This window comes from Hetaerina americana, unplaced genomic scaffold, assembly GCF_022747635.1.
Source record: "Hetaerina americana unplaced genomic scaffold, ioHetAmer1.1.p SCAF_8, whole genome shotgun sequence".
Taxonomy (NCBI): Eukaryota; Metazoa; Arthropoda; class Insecta; order Odonata; family Calopterygidae; genus Hetaerina; species Hetaerina americana.
The window spans coordinates 18048732-18068411 of NW_027287427.1; the positions used below are offsets into that span (position 1 = coordinate 18048732).

Sequence of the window (19680 nt, forward strand, 5' to 3'; positions counted from 1 at the left end):
CACTAGCTTGAGTTATACTTCAGATAAAATTTCAAGAGAATGCTTACATCTGAAGTTGTTTAATTAGGCAAACTACTTGGGGTTGTTTGGGTAGAGGGCTTTAAGATAAATGAGGAAATACAGTATCACAAGCAGAATACAGGTATATTGGACTAATAAAATCCTCAGGTCTTCCTCCTTTGCCTCTGGTTACCATCCTTTCTGGTTCCAACTCTCCTCCTACAGCCAGTAATTCAGGCTCTTCTCTCTTTTGAATAACGTCCTACTTTGTATGCTATGATATTTTTGCATTGTGTGTATTGCATGTATGATTTTTATTAATAATGCATTCATTAACAAGTCCTACCAACATAAAAATTATGCTTGAATTGTTTCTCTGTGCAAAAATCAGCATAGTGAAAATAGTGATGAAAACTATAAACATTGAAGTTATACTTATGGCTCTACTAAAGTATTGGTGTTACAGAGCTTTCTGTTTCTTCCTTATCAGCTGATTAATGAGCATAATAGCCACTAGAGTTATTCATTAAAGGAAATAATGTACGAAAAGTTTCCAACTATCATTGTTTGAATAATTTAGAGAATAAATATATTTTTTGGTTCACAAAACCATATCATTTCTGCTATATGTGTGGTATATCTGCTCGGATTATAATGCATATCTTTGCAGACATCCTAAATTATATGCATTAAAAATATTTAACTTTGAGTGTGACCTAACGGAGATTGATTCAAGAATAAGATACGGTCACTGTAGAGTATCAATTCTCTGGTTGTTCAACGGGTGGGTTATCTGTTAATCCCTGCAAGTGTCATTCCCTGCCCTCCTATTCACTCCCAATCCTTCTCCTCTCACCTCAATGTTAGCAGGTATTGGTACTAAATCCATTTCTAAAGTTTTTCCTTCTCTACCAAGTAAATTGCTTGAGTGGCTTACTATCTGAATACCGCTAAATAATACCTTCATATTAATAGAATCAGAGCATGTGGCTGTGTACATTTCTTCAACCAATGACCTTGTTTTTGTTTCCTTCGGAAATATTTATATAAATAGAAGCCACTATCTAAATTCTAAATTATTAACTGAATTTCCATTAAGTAATCACAATTTAGTGTGAGAATAAGTAGGCAGAAGCCATCTGTTTCAATAGTTTGGAGTAGAGAAAGTCAGTGACCAAGATTTCCTAGTGCTGTTGGAGGAGTGAGGATTGTTGCAGTGACCATTTGTGGCTAAAACTACTGGAATCTTTGGAAGATCATCTCAATTATACCAAATGCCAATGTCTGTCTAAGTCAGAGCCTAGCTATAATCTCTGCTGATTATTAGCTTTTTTGGGAAGAATTATGGTGGGTGTGGCAGAAAGTATCAGAAAATCTTGCTCACCAAACGGAATTGTACTAAATCTAGCTTCCAAAGAAGTAAGGCTGTTCCAGCTCAAAATTTTAACTACCAATTTTTTTTGCAATTAGCACAACCATTTATATGAAGTAATTAAAATACTCAACTGCAGTTCTATATGGGTGGTATTAACTAAGTAGGATAAAAATAACCAGATATATACTAATAATTAAATAATTAAGTACTGTTTTCCTTTTGTACATGTACACATATGTCGTCATGTGAATTAAAATTTAAGGTATTAATTGACAAAAATGTCTATAGAAATATTAACCTCTGCCTTATGAAAAACTCAGCACAATTACAGGACTGCAACTTGGGGGGGGAGTCTATGCATAAATGGGGTGGGACATGCAAAAATGGCAAAATTATTTTTTTGCATACTAAGCGTTTCACTTGTGTTGATTCCCAAAAAAAAATGTGTAAAAATTTTAGATAGGGACCTGGAATCCATTTCTGACCTCGATGACATTAGTTGTGCACTTGTTATAATGTATAATATCTACCAACAAATATTTTAAATTCCATTGAAAAATATGTGTTATAAATGGAAAATTACAGTTTATTTAAGTTTACTTTTTAAATTTACCATGCATTCATATTTGGATATCATTGTGTTGTATTATTAATTGAAATGACCTTAAGCTTATTAGCAAAAGAAGTTAATGATTTTAATCAGATGTGTTCAGATATGTCATATGTGTATACTTTGTGCAATGAATTAAGGGATATTTGATTAGGTACCTCCCAAGGTGCAATTAATCAAAGCATCTATAATTTTTATTTAAGGAATAAAGCAATTTAGGCCCTTTTCCTAGCTACTGGTGAATACATTTAATATACACCAAATTTATAAATACCCAATTATACCTTTATAACCTTCACATATTCTTTCACATTCTTGCTCAGTTTCAAAGTTGTTTCTGTTAGCGCGGCAACCACCAAAGGTAAATTCCTTGCATTTTGCAGCTTCTTTGTCAAAGTACCATCTTCGAAAATATCCTCTGCAAGGTCCAGCCAACTTCTCTTGAGCACAAGCAGCTGAAAAATATTTCAATGGAATTGGTTCAGAGGAATGTGCAAGTAGAAATAACCTACATATTTTAATAAATAAAATTGATAACATGTTGATGCTACCTTGGGGCAATATGCATTCTAATATGATTGATATTTTCTAATACAGTCATTAAATTTGCAATTTTCTTAATTATTTTTCATAAACATGACTTATTAGTAAAAACATAGTACAATTGAAATGTAATGAAATAATTGACTTTGTAATTCCACACACTTTATTTAAAAACACACGACCCAGGTTTCGACGTTGAACGTCATCATCAGGTGGTCCTCATAGAAGCACGCTGGCTATATATACCTTCTGATCATAGGAGGGGGGGGTTGGTCAGAGAGGGAGGTCGGAGGGGTAAAAAAGGTTACAATGTAGCTGGGAAGAAAAGAGAATTACATTTTTGATTTAGAAGAGTGGTAGGTCTAGGAGTGGGGAGTGGGAGGGATACAAAATTTCGTTGGCAAGATCATCTTTCCAACGGACACATTTCAAAATTTCTAACTGCTCCAAAGCACCTGATGATGACGTTCAACGTCGAAACCTGGGTCGTGTGTTTTTAAATAAAGTGTGTGGAATTACAAAGTCAATTATTTCATTACATTTCAATATGTTATGCAAATTCCACAAAGTTACGCCTGAGACAACAAATTTTATAGTACAATTGATTGCAATCATCTATAGCATATTCTGACACAGGAAGACTCAAAAAATACATTTAACTGAATAACAGTTTTTATCATTGCCTTTTCACTTGTGATGAGGAGCACATAAATGATAGAGTTTACAGAAAATACTAAAGATTAATAATAAAAATTATTTTTCTAGCCTTTTTATGTTAAAATAGAATCCTTCATCCAGACTATGATGTAAAATAATATTTCTACTGAGCATATAAAAACCATTATTACTATATAATGACATGAAAGCATTTTCCGAGTAAAAGTATGATGCAATATGCACTTGTATAGCTTATTGTTACCTTTTGCCTGGTCATCCTTCAATTCACAAGATTCTTCTTCACCATCACATTCAACATGTTCCTCTTTAAGAATTCTGCTACATTCATCTGCGTCATCAGCTGCATCACCATCCTCATCATCATCATCCTAGACAAAGAGGGAAATAATTCTCCTATTAATTGACGTATAAATATCAATTATATATAGACTTACAACAGTCTCACTTTAACTTAAACCAATTGAAGCGAAAGTAACTTATTTTCAATAACTGAAGGTACTTAACAGTTATGCATATTACCTGAAAACTTCTTTGCATAAAATTATAAAAAAAACTGAAGTTCAAATCTGATTTTGAAGTTAATTTTGAAATGGCCTAAAGCATTTGGTGGGAAAACTATATGTAGATCAAAAATAAATTATGCGCATGGATTGACTTTTGAGTTTGAATTAAATATTTATTGGAATTTAATTTGTATTTCACTAAGAGTTTTTATAAGTTTAAGTTAATTAAATATGATAAATACTATAGGAATTTTATGCAGGTTGGGAGACAATGGTGGACAAATCATCGTTCTCCTCTCCAACTAAGGTAGTTTTTATGCCCAAATAGATACTTCAAGGTTCAAATGAAACATTTAGGTAATCTTCCAAACTGAAGTAAGAATATGAAATTTTAAGACATTAAATGTAACTTTTTACTAATAATTTCTTCTTGTATTCATTTAAAGAAAATACTGCCCAAGCTTTAGTCTTATACCGATTTTAATGTATTTTACCACATTCCAATATATATTTAATTTTATCTGGTTACTTCAGAAATGCATTCATCGCCTTCATTTTTAAGAGGTTGATCTTTATGCCTCATGTTTATGTTGTCCTTGCAATGCATTCGCCCATAACTTCAATCCTCCAGCTTTTTTACTTAATGTTTATCTCATGCAAAACCAAGTTAAGTAAATTTTAGTTGTCCTCTTTCTACCTATTTTCACCCTCACCACTAAAGGTATATCAATTATATCATATCAAGCTCAATTAAAATGATCGTTATAACTTAAGGCCTATGCAAAATATCCAGATCTAAGACTTCCACAAGAATAATCCTAGCTTAACTCTGACTAATCAATTCAGCAAGGTATGCGGTTTGAATATTTTTATCCTTAGAACTACTCTCAGCACCCCCAAGCAGAGTTTCTCAATTCTTCCATAATCACCACATCTTACCAAGGCTCTCTTAAATTTGATTCCTTGGAAAACTAATACAAATCAAATGCAAAGACATCCCTATACATAGTAGAAGTAATAGTAGTACTATATTCCTCCTTTCCTCCCACATCTTTGCTCATTCCCCCCTGCTCCCTGGCTTAGCTGAGGTAGGACTTGCCTAAGATGTGAACAAGAAGTGTGACAACACATCTAAAACCTAACTAATGCCTATGGTACAACTGCATCTCAGCCTCAGCTGCATTTTAGCACCTCCCACACCTTATCCTTAATCCCCCACACCTCACCCTAACCATATTTTCCTGAGTTATATGGCAACTGGCATTAGAATAAATGCATCACCATGGCTACTGGACTAAAAAAACAGCAATATTCTCTGAACAAAGCTGGCTGGCTCAACAGTTATGCAGCCAACTTTGGAAGTCACCAGAACATATTTTACTGCATGTTTTTGTTTTTTACATAGCCTCTTCAGTACTCCTTAGATTACTTGAACTTTTTTGGTTCAAGAAGGAAATTATCAGCATCTTTCAGTACATATTCCCTATGCTTAATTAGCACTGGATGATTTATGGAGAGTTTTGGAACAAGATACATGTCCCTTTAGTCTATTCATTATGTGAAACATTCATTAGCCCTTTTTAACCATAATATTTATGTGAATTAGTTTAGGATAATAACTCAAGGAGGTATTTGAAGGTATCATTTTGCAATAAGAAGCTGCATTAATAGGTACCAGTGTTGGTGCATAGTTAACAAAACTTAATGTGCATTTCTAATTCTAGTACCCAGGATTTTTGTCCAATAAAACTACTGGTAGCTTAGTATCTACTTGAAATTCCTGACCTGAATACTGCTAAAAAGGTTCCCATACATTTTTTCATGCCATAGTTATTGACATGTAAGTATTATTACGAATTTGTTAAATTAGGAAGAAATAAATATATTTGTTTCCACATATCAAAATCTGTGTTGTTAGTTAACATATGCAAAGAAATTATAACAAAATAGAGAATCAGAAGTTTGGTTGTTTCATTTAAAAAGGATTATTACCCTAGCTGCTGACCAATCCTCATAATAAAAATTCATATTTTTTTATCTACCTCTTTATCATCATCATCATCATCATGTTGATCATCTTCATCACTTGCTCTTGATGATATCATATTAGTGAAGTTTTGAACTAATCGCGTACGGAGGCGCCTTCCTCGTCCACATGTCACACTACATGGACCCCATTCACTCCATTGTGACACAATACAGTTGGGATTTGTCATTCCATACTGTAAAAATAAATTAACAACAGAATGTTATTTACTGGACCGGCATTCATAATATGCATGCTGAGAACCAGGTTCACAGTCATGAAAAATTCCAAAAACTCAGCAAAGTATACATTTTACATAATTAACACAGTCTTTTTCCAAAGAGAAATAAGTTTTCTAGAATAAAACAGGTGAAAATATAAATATGCCAACTCACCACATCTCATTTATTAGTGAAAAGTGTCATCACTTATTAAAACGACAGGCAAATGGGTAATTATAAAACTTATTAACAGAACAGGATTATGTTAAATTTGTCTTTCATGATATTCATGAAATGAAAACAAAAGAGTCATTCATAATTTTCCTCTTAGAAAGGTTTATCTACCATGCATTAGCATCATCATACTGTACAGATTGGTGAACTTCATTTAGGCCTCAATATTTTAAAGTGAAAAAATGAATGGCAACATAGTAACTTTTCCTGAAAAATGAGCCCAGAATCCACATGTGGTGCAACATACCTTTTATTACTAAAGTATAATACGAATCAAGAAACAGAAGTCCCATAGACAAGTACAACATGGAGTCTCATTTCACATCACAATTAATTTAGGAAAAATGTAATGCAAACAAAAAATTTTTTGGATACCTTACTTAATGCTAGCATGTATGAGATTGAGTATTTTTCATGTGAAAACATGAACATCATATAGGCATGGAGAAGTTTCAGAGAAAGGGCAAATGAGCACAAAAGAGGTTTGGGAAACAAAGATGATGCCACAATATTAGCATAGTATTTAATAGACAAGTCACCACTTCTGCATACCAATCAGAGGTCCTCCATGAGAATAAAAGATGGAGGCGGCTGCACATTCTGGAAAGGTATGAAATTGCAAAATGCAGGGAAAAAATGTTGTAATGTTACATTGAATGACCATGTGTTTGTGAGTCCTTGCTCCCTTCTCTCTATGTTTTCCTGATAATTCAACCTCAGAAAGCCTAATTCTATGAAGCATGTTTCTGAATCTACTCCCCCATTCCCATTGTCTCTTAATGGCAATAGTCCCTGGCATAAGTGATCTGCTTCTTACCATGTCCCCAAGATGTGATCTCAGCTATTCCATCTCAACCCTACCATCACCTTTCCCTTCTCTGCACTTCTCTCTCCAGGGTTTTAGAATCACCATCTTCATTAGTGACTGATTCCCATGCTAACTTCTGAAGTTCTGTGCCCTATAGTAACTGCATAAACTGAAGTCATGGAGGGAATTTATCTTATTTCCTTTGACATCAAGGCTTCTAGAAATTTTGGTGCCTGGGGTATAGTGTTGAATGATACCCATTGAAATCATTCCTCCTTTTCCCTAAAATACTTTAATTTGTAAAGAAATAACAGCCAGAAAGAGTAATTATTATAGTCCATCTAATTGGCACCAGATTCCCTCCTGCCAGAGGAATCTTGTAGAGGAAAAAATATAGCAAATGGAAATTAATAAACAAACATTGTGTTCACTAATCTCTTCCATTGCAGCTGTGACATGGTACTCTGTGATTGTAATCCAATTGTACACATAAACATGTAATTTTCCATTTTTTTCTACCATCACAATATGCTATGCCACCTGATTCCCATGCATGACCATTCAAAACATCGTGTTGGTATCTACAGGGTAGCCTTCATTTTTTCCCCTCCCCTCTAGATCTATCACTGCTTGCCATGGTGAATTTTTTCAGTAGCTCATCCAGGTGCAAACCAAATCATTAAAATCCTTATAATTTAGCCAACAAATTCTATTGAAAATCCATAACACAAGGAGCAAAAATGACCCAATTAACATTTACTGATTTAAATTATCTCTAATAATGCAAGGGACAAACATGTCTAGAAACTTGGGCAGAGCTAGATCTTGAAGAATTGGGGTCACTGATCCTAATTCCACTTACAGCACAAGTATTTAGTGATGAATTGGTTACACCAGAGAGAGGGCTTGGATGTCTGATCGTTTCCCAATAAAAATATTATTCTAATTATCATTTTCATTACAGACTATCAACCGAGAAGAGAAAAGTATGCTCACCCTAGGATTCAGGTCGCTTCCAATTCCATCTGGGCAGGGGGGCAGGGGTTGGGGGCAAGGCTGTGCCTGGCTGAGGGGAGGAGGATTTCTGCATTTCTTCCGGCCGAGCCTGCTCATTAGGCGGCGTGATCGAGTTCTCTCACCGTTGCGACCACAGGTCACTGAGCAGGTAGACCACGACCCCCACTCAGACACAGAACACCAGGACTTTATCTCCTCACTCAAGCCCTCTGAGTTAACAATTCCTCTGCCACCTATTCCCTTCCCAGGGGGACTGGCAGAGAAGAAGCAATGGTCAAACAAGCTAGGCTTCCAGCCTACTGCCCAAAAACCAATGGTGCTAAAATAGCTAAGTTAAGGTAATTTCATTGACCCATTTCATTGGTAATTCTACTTGAGTATTGCTTTATAATTGCTAGTATTTAATAATTAATCTAAAAATCTCCTCCTTTGAAAATCATTAAAAGATTGAATTTTAATGAGACATGCCATTAGAGGAAACACAAGTAGAGGTTAAAGCTCTTTTTGAGATTAAAAATTTTGTATGGACTAGGTCATTTTTACTTTAGAGACATTTATTCATTAGGGTAAGGATGAATGAAGCAGCAGTGGTATTCATACTTTCAAAGAGAAAAATTATTCAAATTGACAAATGATTGAAATTGCAACTAACTCGCAGTGATGAATAGTCCCAAGGCAGGTTATAGTTTCTGAAAGTTTCTGGGCGCACTCGGCCATCTGAGCCTCACGGACGTTGAGGTAATAGCGCTGTCTGTTCTTTACGCCACGTCCACATGTCACTGAGCATGGACTCCATTTTGTCCAGTCTCCCACTGCACATTCAGCTGTGGAATGAATTGCAGACAAGGAATACTAGTCAGTGGGAAAGTATTAATGGGAGTACTGTATCTGTTGATTCCATAGCCTCCATTGGCAATAGGTATTGTGGGATCTGTGGATAACAAAAGACTGAGAAACACTGTCATTTTATTATAACACTAAGTTTCTATCCATTAATATATTGTCAATACAGCTCCAAGTATGGTATTAATATGGTTTATACGAGTGCTCGTGTTATTTTGAGTACCTAATTTAAAAACCAGGGTCAAATAATTTTATTAACACAGAAAAATCAACTCACCAAAAGTGCTCTCTTAATAATCATAAATTAGTTCTTGTGTGATTCAACTATGTATACTGGCCCAAGAAGCACCTTCAATTATTGCCAGGTATTTAGTTATTTGATCCTAGAATTTTCACCCATGGCATGGGTAATGAGGAATCATGGGAGCGTAGGCATAACCAAGGCCTGCGGCACCAGCTAATTAGGACCCATTTTGAAAGAAGATGCCAAGTCCCCAAGAAATGGGTGAAGAAGAATCTGAGGTGTGTGGATCCTTTCCTGGTCTTCTGCAACCAATTTGAAAGTGTAGCATTGCTTCCTGTAGGTTGCAGGGAGCTAGTTGACTGGCTGGAATTCCTGACATGAAGTGAATTACGTAGCCAAGTGGTTCAACTAGTAACTTTTGAAGGATTAGAACTGTTTCTCGGTGAGTGCTTCTGCCAGCCAGTAACTTACCTTTGTTTTCCTACTCACTTTCATTCTATTCATCCCATACCAGCTGTCATCACTCAACCCATTCTATCATGCACTTCAATTACACAACTTTGGTTTTGTTTATTGCTAAGTATACTTAAGTTCTGTTTGTAAAGTTTTAAGTTTCCTTACCCTAAGTTTTGATCATTGGTAGCAATAAATTTGGTCCACCATCTAAATCAAAACAAATGACTCTCGTAATAAGCTGACAATTCACAAATTACGAGTTAGGTACTCAGTAAACACTTTGTGGCCACAAAAAGATTTGGGTGGTACAAATTTGCTCAGTGCTGAAGAATAGTTCCCAGCATGTGCTCATAACCGGATAGAATGACATACGAAAATAAGAGAAAAGGAAAATTTAGTGCCAAGTATTCAGATATAAAGAACCATCTCATTCTCCTTCTGTGACCACAAGAAAGGCAAAATAGATCACTGAAGTCGAAAATTATTCAATATTTTAGAGTTAGTCTAGAACTCCTTCCAACATATCTTGAATCATTGAAGAAAAATCAGGTCCACATCACTAGTAGATAATGAAATGTTCCACAGCTCCTAATGATTAATGCTGAGAAGTTTTTCCGTTGGATTATGACTATAATAGTAACTGATACATACAAGAAAGTGCAAACTAAATGCAAATGTGTATTTACAATTCGGAAAAGGAGCATTGGTGTTTTGGCTTTAATGGCAGTGATCAACTTGCGTAATTTGTGGGAATTATAAATAATGCAACCACCTTCCATTCAGTTTGATTTTCATTAGATAGAAGTAAAAGGATGAAGTTGATAGAATTTACCCAATTTTGAAGAAAACGGAACAATTATGCATATGAAAAACGGTGCAATTTGTCTATATGGATCCTTCATGATATGTTCTAAACAGGCTGATGCTTTAACTACGTGAGATATTATTCAAGGAGAATAAATAGACTCACGAAATATCTATGAAATAGTATAAATTAATCATTAATTATTTGGGGTGAAATGAATGTAATTAGCATTTGATTTTCATTTAAGGGAATTGTTACAAAAGGGAAATGTGTGGTCATAAGGTCCAGAGGGGTAAGTTTTATTATATTTTATTATTCCCGCAATTATTTAAATAAGATTTTAAGGAACTTTGGTAAAACCTCGCACTTATACAGAAAAAGTTGCGTAAGATGGAGGGAGAAGTCAGCTGGTTCGTGCACTTGTGGAACGGATGAGTAAAAAAAGTGGTCTGAAGTTTTTCCTTTAATTTGTTCTACCTTCTATGATGAATCTGTTTCCTAATTACTTTTATAAATATCTTGATTCACTTATTTTTCTCCATTTACCCTCGTAGTCATTTTTGGCATTACATTCCTATCAAATCAATTTTCTCCTTCCCCTCTTCTTGTGTCACTCGTAACAACGCTCCTTGAAGCCCTCCCCTCCGGAGTGACGTGCGTCACGCACTCCGATGACTTTTTTCGAGTTTGAACACATTCACCAAGGCCGAATATTTGTCGGAACGAGGGAAGAATGTCGTCGGAACACTAGTATTCGGGCAAATCGGGGGACCCTGACGGTCAAGTGCTACTGTGCCCCGTTTCCTGGGGCGGGGGGAGGGTGGGAGAGATGGTTGGCTACTCACGGCGGTCATCCTCTCCTCCGCTGATTCCGGTCGGGTCACACGTTTTCTCATAAAGGCGCTGCCTCGAGAGATACAGCCTTGCAAGTGGTTTCATTTCGGCGCCGGTGGGGTCGTAGAAAGGAGACCTTTTGTCATTGGGAAAGGAGGATGTTATTCTCCTTATGGCATCTTGCGGCTGGGTGGGCGAATCGGGAGACTGAGAAAAAGAAAATGATGAGCACATTAGACGAAGGAATGGCGAAACTGCAGAAAAGTTTTGGTTGTATCGGTGTAATATTGCGGGATATATAAATTTTATGTTTGACTCCAGCGACACTTCCATGGTATTTCAATTTACACTGGCTCCAAAAAAAACATATTTATCAACAGTAAAGTGCTACTAACAGCCACTTCTATTAACTCACCGGCAATGAGATATTTTTATTTTAGAAATATTATGAAATAAAATTAAATCTTTTTCATTCTCCCTAAAATTTAAATTATTTTTTGCAAATGTTTTATTTATATTACACTTTCGATCGTCTGAGCCTGGTTATTATGTTGAACGACGAATTAATGCAATTGTACACCAATATTAAGATGTCAATGGGAAGGATCCATGGATTTTCTCTTCATCTTATTGCCATTTTTAACTATCATCACTCTTTGGTTAAGTTTATGTTTTTAAAGAAGTAATGTAAGGTATGCACAATGAATTAACAGAAGAAAACTACACTGCCGTGAAATTATTAGAGTAAAAAAAGGAAAGAGGCCACATTTCAAAACTAAAGCTCCTCAAATGTTATCGATCAATTCTATGAGCATATTACATTCAACTTTTGAAACTAACAAAAATGTATATGTATACCAAAATCCTCTCTTTGGCTTCATCTGATGATGGATGCTATACGAAACTCTCCTACCAATAAGTTGCCTTCTATGCAGCACTGAAAACTCTAATCAGACACCCACAAAATTCTATTACTCTTTCAATCATCTACGAGTATATCCCTGCAATCTCTTGTGCCAATTGATTCTGAGCTCTCCAAGTTTACCCCTGCATATAGCGCCAGAAAGTGTTTCCATTTGTGACGTACTCTGATCACATCACATATATCTGAAGGCAACCGTTGTCCACAACATCACATGGGGTTCCATTAAAGGTCATGTTAAAGATACGAGTATAGTAAATAGAGTAGTAGAATTTCAACAGTATTGCTAAAAAATTACAAAGTATATTTCTATATTTATTTTTCATTTATCAGCATTTTTTAGCAAAAATAACACTTTAATTAAACGTAAATTCGAAGTAACATGATGAATATGACGTTTTCTGCTGAGATATTTTACCAATTCGTAAACATTCGCTTCTTTGGGTAGTACTTGTAGGCTTACATCTACAAGTGTTTTAAAATCTGAGTCTGGAGGTCTATAGAAAGAACATTGGGTTGATGTTAATCAACCAAATGATTAATGTCGGGTTGATTAGATCGCAGTAAGGTACACTAAACACTTTCTATGTTGTTATTTTCAAATACAAATTGCCTGCTTTCAAAATTACTTTTCACTGCCACGAAAACTCCTCCTCCGGGTCTTGTACCTCTATGGTGTCGGTAAACTTTGAAATCTATTGGGAAAATTTCTTGGTCGCTTATATTATTACACAACCAACTTTCTGTGCTTAATTCTATATCAGCGGAATGACTTTGCATTATGTGCTCGAGATCCGCTGTTTTATTTTTGAGGCTTCTGCAATTTATTATATTATACCTACCGATGCAATAAAAATTCTACGATTACCTAACTGAAGGAGTTATCACTATTTTAATATAGGTCATACTGCTGCCTCATTTGAATTTGTAAGGGTACCTATTAGGGTGGCCCTTATTTTTCAACTTTCTAAAAGTTTAGCTCCCACCCGCCTTTCTTGTTTTAATCAATTAAAAAACGATATGTGCAAAAGTTAGCTCAATCGAATAACGGCGAGGTGACCCTCATGAAGTTTTGAAATTTTCGCTCAGAAGGTCATATTTTTATATAATTGTTTTAGTTATTTTATGGAAGATTTGCTTTGTCATTTATTATTTCATCAGTTTTTGATAACCAATTAGTAAAGGAAATTAATGCGAATCGGAGTATAACATACAATTTTTTCCATAGCATGTGATTTTGCTATTATTAAGTTAATATGAAAAATCACTGAATATTAGCTGTATTGATTGTTTCATTGGTTTATCGTTCAAGATAAATTTACAGTATTAATGTTGTGTGCTTCGTCCATTTATTTTGAACCAAGTATGATCATTTATTTTTTGATCATCGTTTCAGAACTGTTTGTGCCACTGGTATAAGGCGACCTTTATGAAGTGTTCTTCCTAGACTTGTAAAATGGCGTCAACTTCTTCAGGTCTCACGGTACACAAATTAAGAAAAGATTTTTATATCACTCTTGTTGGCTACATTTACAATAAAATCGTTGGAGCCAAACTCCCTTCAATCAGACAAGTTTTAAGCGTATATTTTCTACAATCTAAGAGTTGTAAATATTACAACGAAAGAAAGTGTAGCATTGGTGAATTCAAGAAGTTTATGTTTTTTGGCAAAAAACAAGAATTCCTACTAGAAGAACTGACCACAGCATTGCTAAGTTAGTTTAATTCTATGGAAATGGACACATTTATAGAAAAAATTGTCTAAAATTACAGGCAAAGAAAACTTTTCGTGGAAACTCTGGATGATTTGTTTGGCATAGTTCATTCAGATGCTTTGGGACGAATAAAAAATGAAGAGCACAATAATTTCTTAATGCTTCAGCGCCAAAAAGGACCGGGCTCTATGGTTGGAGTGGATTGAAAACTAAAACGCAAGGAAGAAAGAGCACTAAGGGACACTGCAATAGAAACTGCAAGGAAAAAAAAGAACTTATGAAGAAATGGAACGACATTTTGAGACATTAAAAACTGATGATTCTACATCAGTTTGCAGCGAAAGCAGTGATGGTGATGATGACAGTGAAAGTTCTTCTGCCATCGACAAGCAAATGACAGCATCAACTACAGCAGCAGGAACAGTTGAAACTCTAGGTACATTGCAATTTTTTACTCCCCACCTCTCTTAGGTTTTTGATAGGTGCAAAATCACTTTCACAAATGGGGTTTACATATTAATGACTACTGCAGAAGCTTTTGGGCGTGATACTAAAAACCTGGCAATAAATCGATCTTCATTTCAACGCAAATGCAAGACAAATTCAAACTAAACGACTGCCAAGAATTAGAGTTGCACTGGGATGGAAAGTTGCTTCCAGCACTCCCAGGTGTTGAAAATATTGATAGACTGGCAATAATAGATAATAAGCAAAAACTTTCCTGACGAGATTCTCTATCAGCACCGATTTCCTCGACAAAGACCTTCCAACATGGAAGAATGATCCTGGTTACAAAAGTGCAATTAAAAAACTGGAGAAGACAGTTGTTGTGAATGATGTTGCAGAAAGAGGTGTCACACTAATTCAGAAATACAATAGTATTCTCACAAAAGATGCAAATGAAAACAATTTGTTTTGCAGATTGTTGCCGAAGACCGTAAAAATGACTCAACTGCTACTAAATCTACTCTTATCAAAAAATAATATTCAATGTTTGTTCTTTCACATATGTCTATTTTGATTCTATACAAAGCATTGTTCTAAAAAAATATATTTCCCTTAAAGAAAATTGCCATCTTCCGTAAAAAGAAATTGTAGGAGATTCAATAACAATCACTGACAAACAATGAGTTCCCACAATGGACTTTGAGCAAGATTTTCTTATTCTGAGACATAAAATAAGCAAAAAATACCAGAGGAATTATTTCTACTCGTAAGTCTGGGAAATTTTTGACAAAAACAAAAATGATAATGATTGGCTTCATTGAGATGACTTTTTGTATTGACCTTGGACTTTTAATGGCCTTCTGTTAAAATTTCCCGTGAAAAAACCTACGCATTTAAAACGGTGAAATTAAGTGAATACCTCTCTGCTCTTCAGACTTCGATGTGATTAAATGCCTGGGATATTAAAATATATATGGCTATAGTCACATGCCTGTCTTGCAAGCATAAAATACGTGATTGTGCTTTGGAAAGAAAAGACATTGAGAAATTTTTTTCCCTAATACTGTTGTCTTTCAAATGCTGATAAAAAATTAAGAAAAATCGACCAAGCTTCACATTAAGTACCACTAGTAGTGGATTTTGTTCCCTACAATTGCGCTGGTTGCCTCCGATGGTGGCGTACAGGCTAAGCTGTCATATTATTGGCCGTATATGAACTTATTGTTTGCTGGTCCAAGGCAAGATTTGTGCCGAGACTATCGTAGCTCAATGCTTCATCAAACTGAGAAACAAGTCTTGATATCCTCCCCAACAGGTTGTTAAGCTTTTGATGGCGTATCGGCTTCTAAGTACTTCGGCGTCCTCTGAATGACAACAGCGTCATATATGGTAACATCTATATAGAAAGATCACAAGCCGCCTTAAGGTTTCTCGACCTCCCCTTCTTGATTTTCCTAAAACCCATCTCATTTCACACTGCATATTGGGAGTACTTTATAATCAATCAGTATTGCTACAATTACAATTTAATTATAATTGTAGTATAGCATTATTATTTACTGCACAACACAATAGTATCTTTGTCATTTATGATTAATAATTTAATATGATCTGTGTATTTAAAATTATGATAGATATTAATCGATTAACACCAACCCATAAATAATCATTATTTTTTCGACACACTCAGAAACCTCTCAGGATTAATCGTATAGTTTGAAACTATCTGTAATTTAAACAAATCTAGTTTTGGTTCTAAATTTCGAAAAAAATGCAGCTCCTCGTTAACATATGGCGGGCTCCAGTTATTCACTCAACCTTTCTCATTTTCTTGGATTCCTGGCAATGAACCATCTTTCATGTGTGATCCAACTTTATCAGCACTTCATTTCCGGGCTTATCCATCTTTTGTCTGCAGGTGCGAAAAATGGACGGTTTTATAATTTCATAACGACTATCAGGATTTCGTCTTTTCTCTGGCACACATTCTTGCTCTTCAAACTTCTTGCTATGGCAAGAGAAATAACTTGGCGGGGACCTCTTCAAGGCCCTCACTTGAATATTCATAAGACCAGATGACAAACTTCCGAGGGAGTGCCTAGAAGAAAGAACGAGGAGGGTGGAATGTGATTTCACATCTGCAGAGTGTACCGTCTCAATTTCAATGTATTCCATGGAAAGAATGAAACCTTTGTTCGCAAAAGCGGAGTATTAGGAGACACAGCTTGATTGTCCAGGTGATAAAAAGATCTGGTATTTGAGCAAAGCTCTCAACTCGGAAAATAAACTCAAGATATTCTTCGAAAATCAAATCTGATTTCAGAGAATTCCATTTCCAGCAATACAAACGAAGGGATCCTCCTGATTTATATGCCGCAATTGAAACAACTTATGGTCACAGTCACTGAGTATGGGAAGTTAATGCCTATTTTTTACTTGTTTCTTCTCCAGATTAAGAGTAATTAAAAACGTTCAAAATATTACACGGATACAAGTTATGTCATACAGTAATCGCCTGCATAGGTTTGTTATAATGGGAAAGAATATTTCTCAATAAAATCGGTTACCTGGGAAATTATTACAGAACAAAAAAGCACAAACATTGGCGGACTGTGGCTATAAAAACATGGAATTTCGTACTTAACTTTCCCTTCTTTAATATGCAAATATTATTATAAGGTAGCCAACCGTTTAGGAGTTGGTTTTGGGTGGACACAAATTTAACACCCTATTTCATGGCCTAGGACACATTGACTTAAAATTTTGGCATGTAATTACTCTTATCACCGGCTTGAAAAATTTACTTGTAATTTTCACTTCCTTAATCGTACTCCCTTTATTTTTTATTTACCTCCCGTTAACCAAATATTAAAACTGTTTCAACAATGAACTTAGTTTTATAGAAAGAACAAAGAATAAACAGTTCGATAAAAAGAACAAATATTAGCAATTGAGCGAGCGATAGTATAATTATGTTTTGAACCTCTATTTTCGGGACTTCGATTGAAAAATAATTTCCAAATGCAATGTGAAAAATGGATTTGCAACTGACAAAAATTCATGAGAAGCAGAATCTAGGAATTAAGAATTCATAAAATTAAACTTAAGATCTTCAATGCTAATTTCAGTGGAATGATAAACATAATTATCGGAGGATGAAGGTGGAATTTCAAAACTTTCCTCGGTCCAAGGTTCCCAGCCCATCGCCGGAAATGTGTTTTCCCGTGAATATCCGAGAAAGGCGCTTTTAGTTTGAAGGTGAAGTGGCCTTATGAGTTAGCGGCAGAGGATTTTAGATATCGATCCAAAGTTCGGAAATTGCTGATACTTTCAAATTCATAGATTAAGTCAACCGGAAAGGATTTAAACACATGCACATTGTAACCAGTTAAATAAGGCATCTGGTAACTTTGAAATCATCCTAGTTGTTTGACTCATTCCAGCGGAAAACATCATTTTAGACGATGGGACATTACAAGGAGTGCGAGAATCGGATGTATGCTCCGAAAAATATGCTACATGTTTGCATTAATTGCAATAAATATGGCATATGCTAAGACCTGAGTACTCTGATTATTAATCCCTTTCCTCTAATTCGGATACGAATTCAATATTCCAAGTGCTATTAGAAGTGAACCTGGCTGAGGCAATACTACAAATTGTATTCCGCCTTGTAAGAGAGACACTGACAGAAAATCGTTTTCATTACCCGAAACTTTTTCCCAAGAGTTATACTCTTTGATATTTCCATCCTCTTTTTATGTACTTCGCTCTGAATTATATTGGCCCCTCTTTATGTTGCTGACGGCTTTGATGCTCGCGTGCTCTCACTCGCTGAATTCAAAATGAGAAAGGAGAATTATTGAATTTAATTTTGTGGTTCAGGAGAGTTAACAGCCTTTCGGCATTCGCATACCTTTGTACCTGAATTGATTGCGCGAGTTACCGATTTTAATTTCCTTACCACGTACATCATTCATATCCTGCGCTTGCATACAAATTCAACCTTTTTGACATTTACGCTAGAAGAGTCATAATGAACAGCATTCAATAATTTTTTAAATGCAGTCTAGCTCATTTAAAAGATACCGGGAAGTCCAAGTTACAAATGTATTAGTTGGATATAAATAATATATATTAAAATTTTGCATGACTGATAAAATACGTCATCTTGTCTAACTTGAAAGCATATTCTCGATTCCTGAACCGGTTAATCAGAAAACTGTGGTTGTCTGCAACTAAATTCCAGGGCATTTATTGATCCTAAAATAGGAATCGTAAATAAGTATATGATTAAGTAGCCACCCAGCCTAATCTGCAGCCTATCTGGCATTAGTTGGGCCGTAATTTAAGTGTTAATTTGTTTCCAAAAAATTAGATATTTTATTATATTCAAGGAAATTCTAACGGATGTGCATAATAACGTAAAATAAGAAGCTAGAATGAACAATAATACAGAGAAATACGCACATGAAACTCATAAGTATTCCGAATGACGTATATTTAGTTCCTTCTCTCCCTTTCGAAAGGTGGTTCAGCAACAGAAAAATCGGAATAGGTGTGAGTTTCATTTGTGTGTGTTTCTCTGTGTTTTTGTTCGTTCTCGCTTCTTAGTTTACACACACACATATATAATGAATATCCGCAAAAAAGAGCAATTTTCCCCAGCGACCGAAATTTCTAGGGAATTGTAAGACAACTATTTTCTGGAAACATCCAAGTCTTCACAAAATATCTCCATCCACAACGCTAGTAATTCCTAAGTGAGTGGCAAAGTGCAGCCCACGTTTCCATTCCTTTCCTTACACTTATTGGGCAGGGTATACTCCGGTGTCTGGAAAATATTCATAAATATTTCTCTTTTTATCTCCTAATATTTTACCTTTAACGCGAATTTTTATATTACCTATGAGTAGATGCCTTACATATATTTTGTATCCTGAGACTGACAAGAATCACGGGAGGGAACGATCAAATCCATTACGAAAAAAGGGCAGACTTTTTTTCAGATGTACAATTTATTTTGTTATTTTTCTGCAAAATTGGGTAGGCATCTAAGTCGTTATGATTGAGATTTAAAAAATCGGTATGACAAATTTCGGGTTCGAGTTCCGCATCGGAAATGGCTGTGGTGGTTCAGCCCTTGGGTTACGTGATGTAATTCAAGAGTTGTTCATGGGTCACCACATACTAATCATATCATATTCAGAAAAAACATTAAATAATCCATTTAATAAGTTTTTCCTGCCAAGAATGGATGATTAGAATCACAGTTACATGGTAGTTTAACCATACTTAAAAGAAAAAAACTCTTTAAATGCTAATATTTCTATTTCGAGCCCCAGTTCATTAGTTCCCATTTAAAACCCAACGCTATAATATTTTTTTGATTCCACTGT

At 35.2% G+C, this 19680-nt stretch overlaps 1 protein-coding gene across 4 annotated transcripts in view; it reads right to left on the minus strand.

Annotated features, from left to right (window-relative positions):
- Positions 1 to 19680, minus strand: part of LOC139697808 (spondin-1) — a 204275-nt gene that overhangs the window by 18456 nt on the left and 166139 nt on the right. For all 4 annotated transcript variants that reach the window (XR_011702818.1, XM_071596657.1, XM_071596656.1 and 1 more), the window contains exons 8-13: positions 11209 to 11404; positions 8668 to 8839; positions 7995 to 8268; positions 5752 to 5931; positions 3448 to 3574; positions 2270 to 2440 (exon numbers count right to left, since the gene is read on the minus strand). Coding sequence is in view for 3 of the 4 variants with exons in the window: in XM_071596657.1 (XP_071452758.1) it covers positions 2270 to 2440; positions 3448 to 3574; positions 5752 to 5931; positions 7995 to 8268; positions 8668 to 8839; positions 11209 to 11404 (1120 nt within the window). In the remaining variant the exon portion in view is untranslated. The remainder of the gene's footprint in view (positions 1 to 2269; positions 2441 to 3447; positions 3575 to 5751; positions 5932 to 7994; positions 8269 to 8667; positions 8840 to 11208; positions 11405 to 19680) is intronic.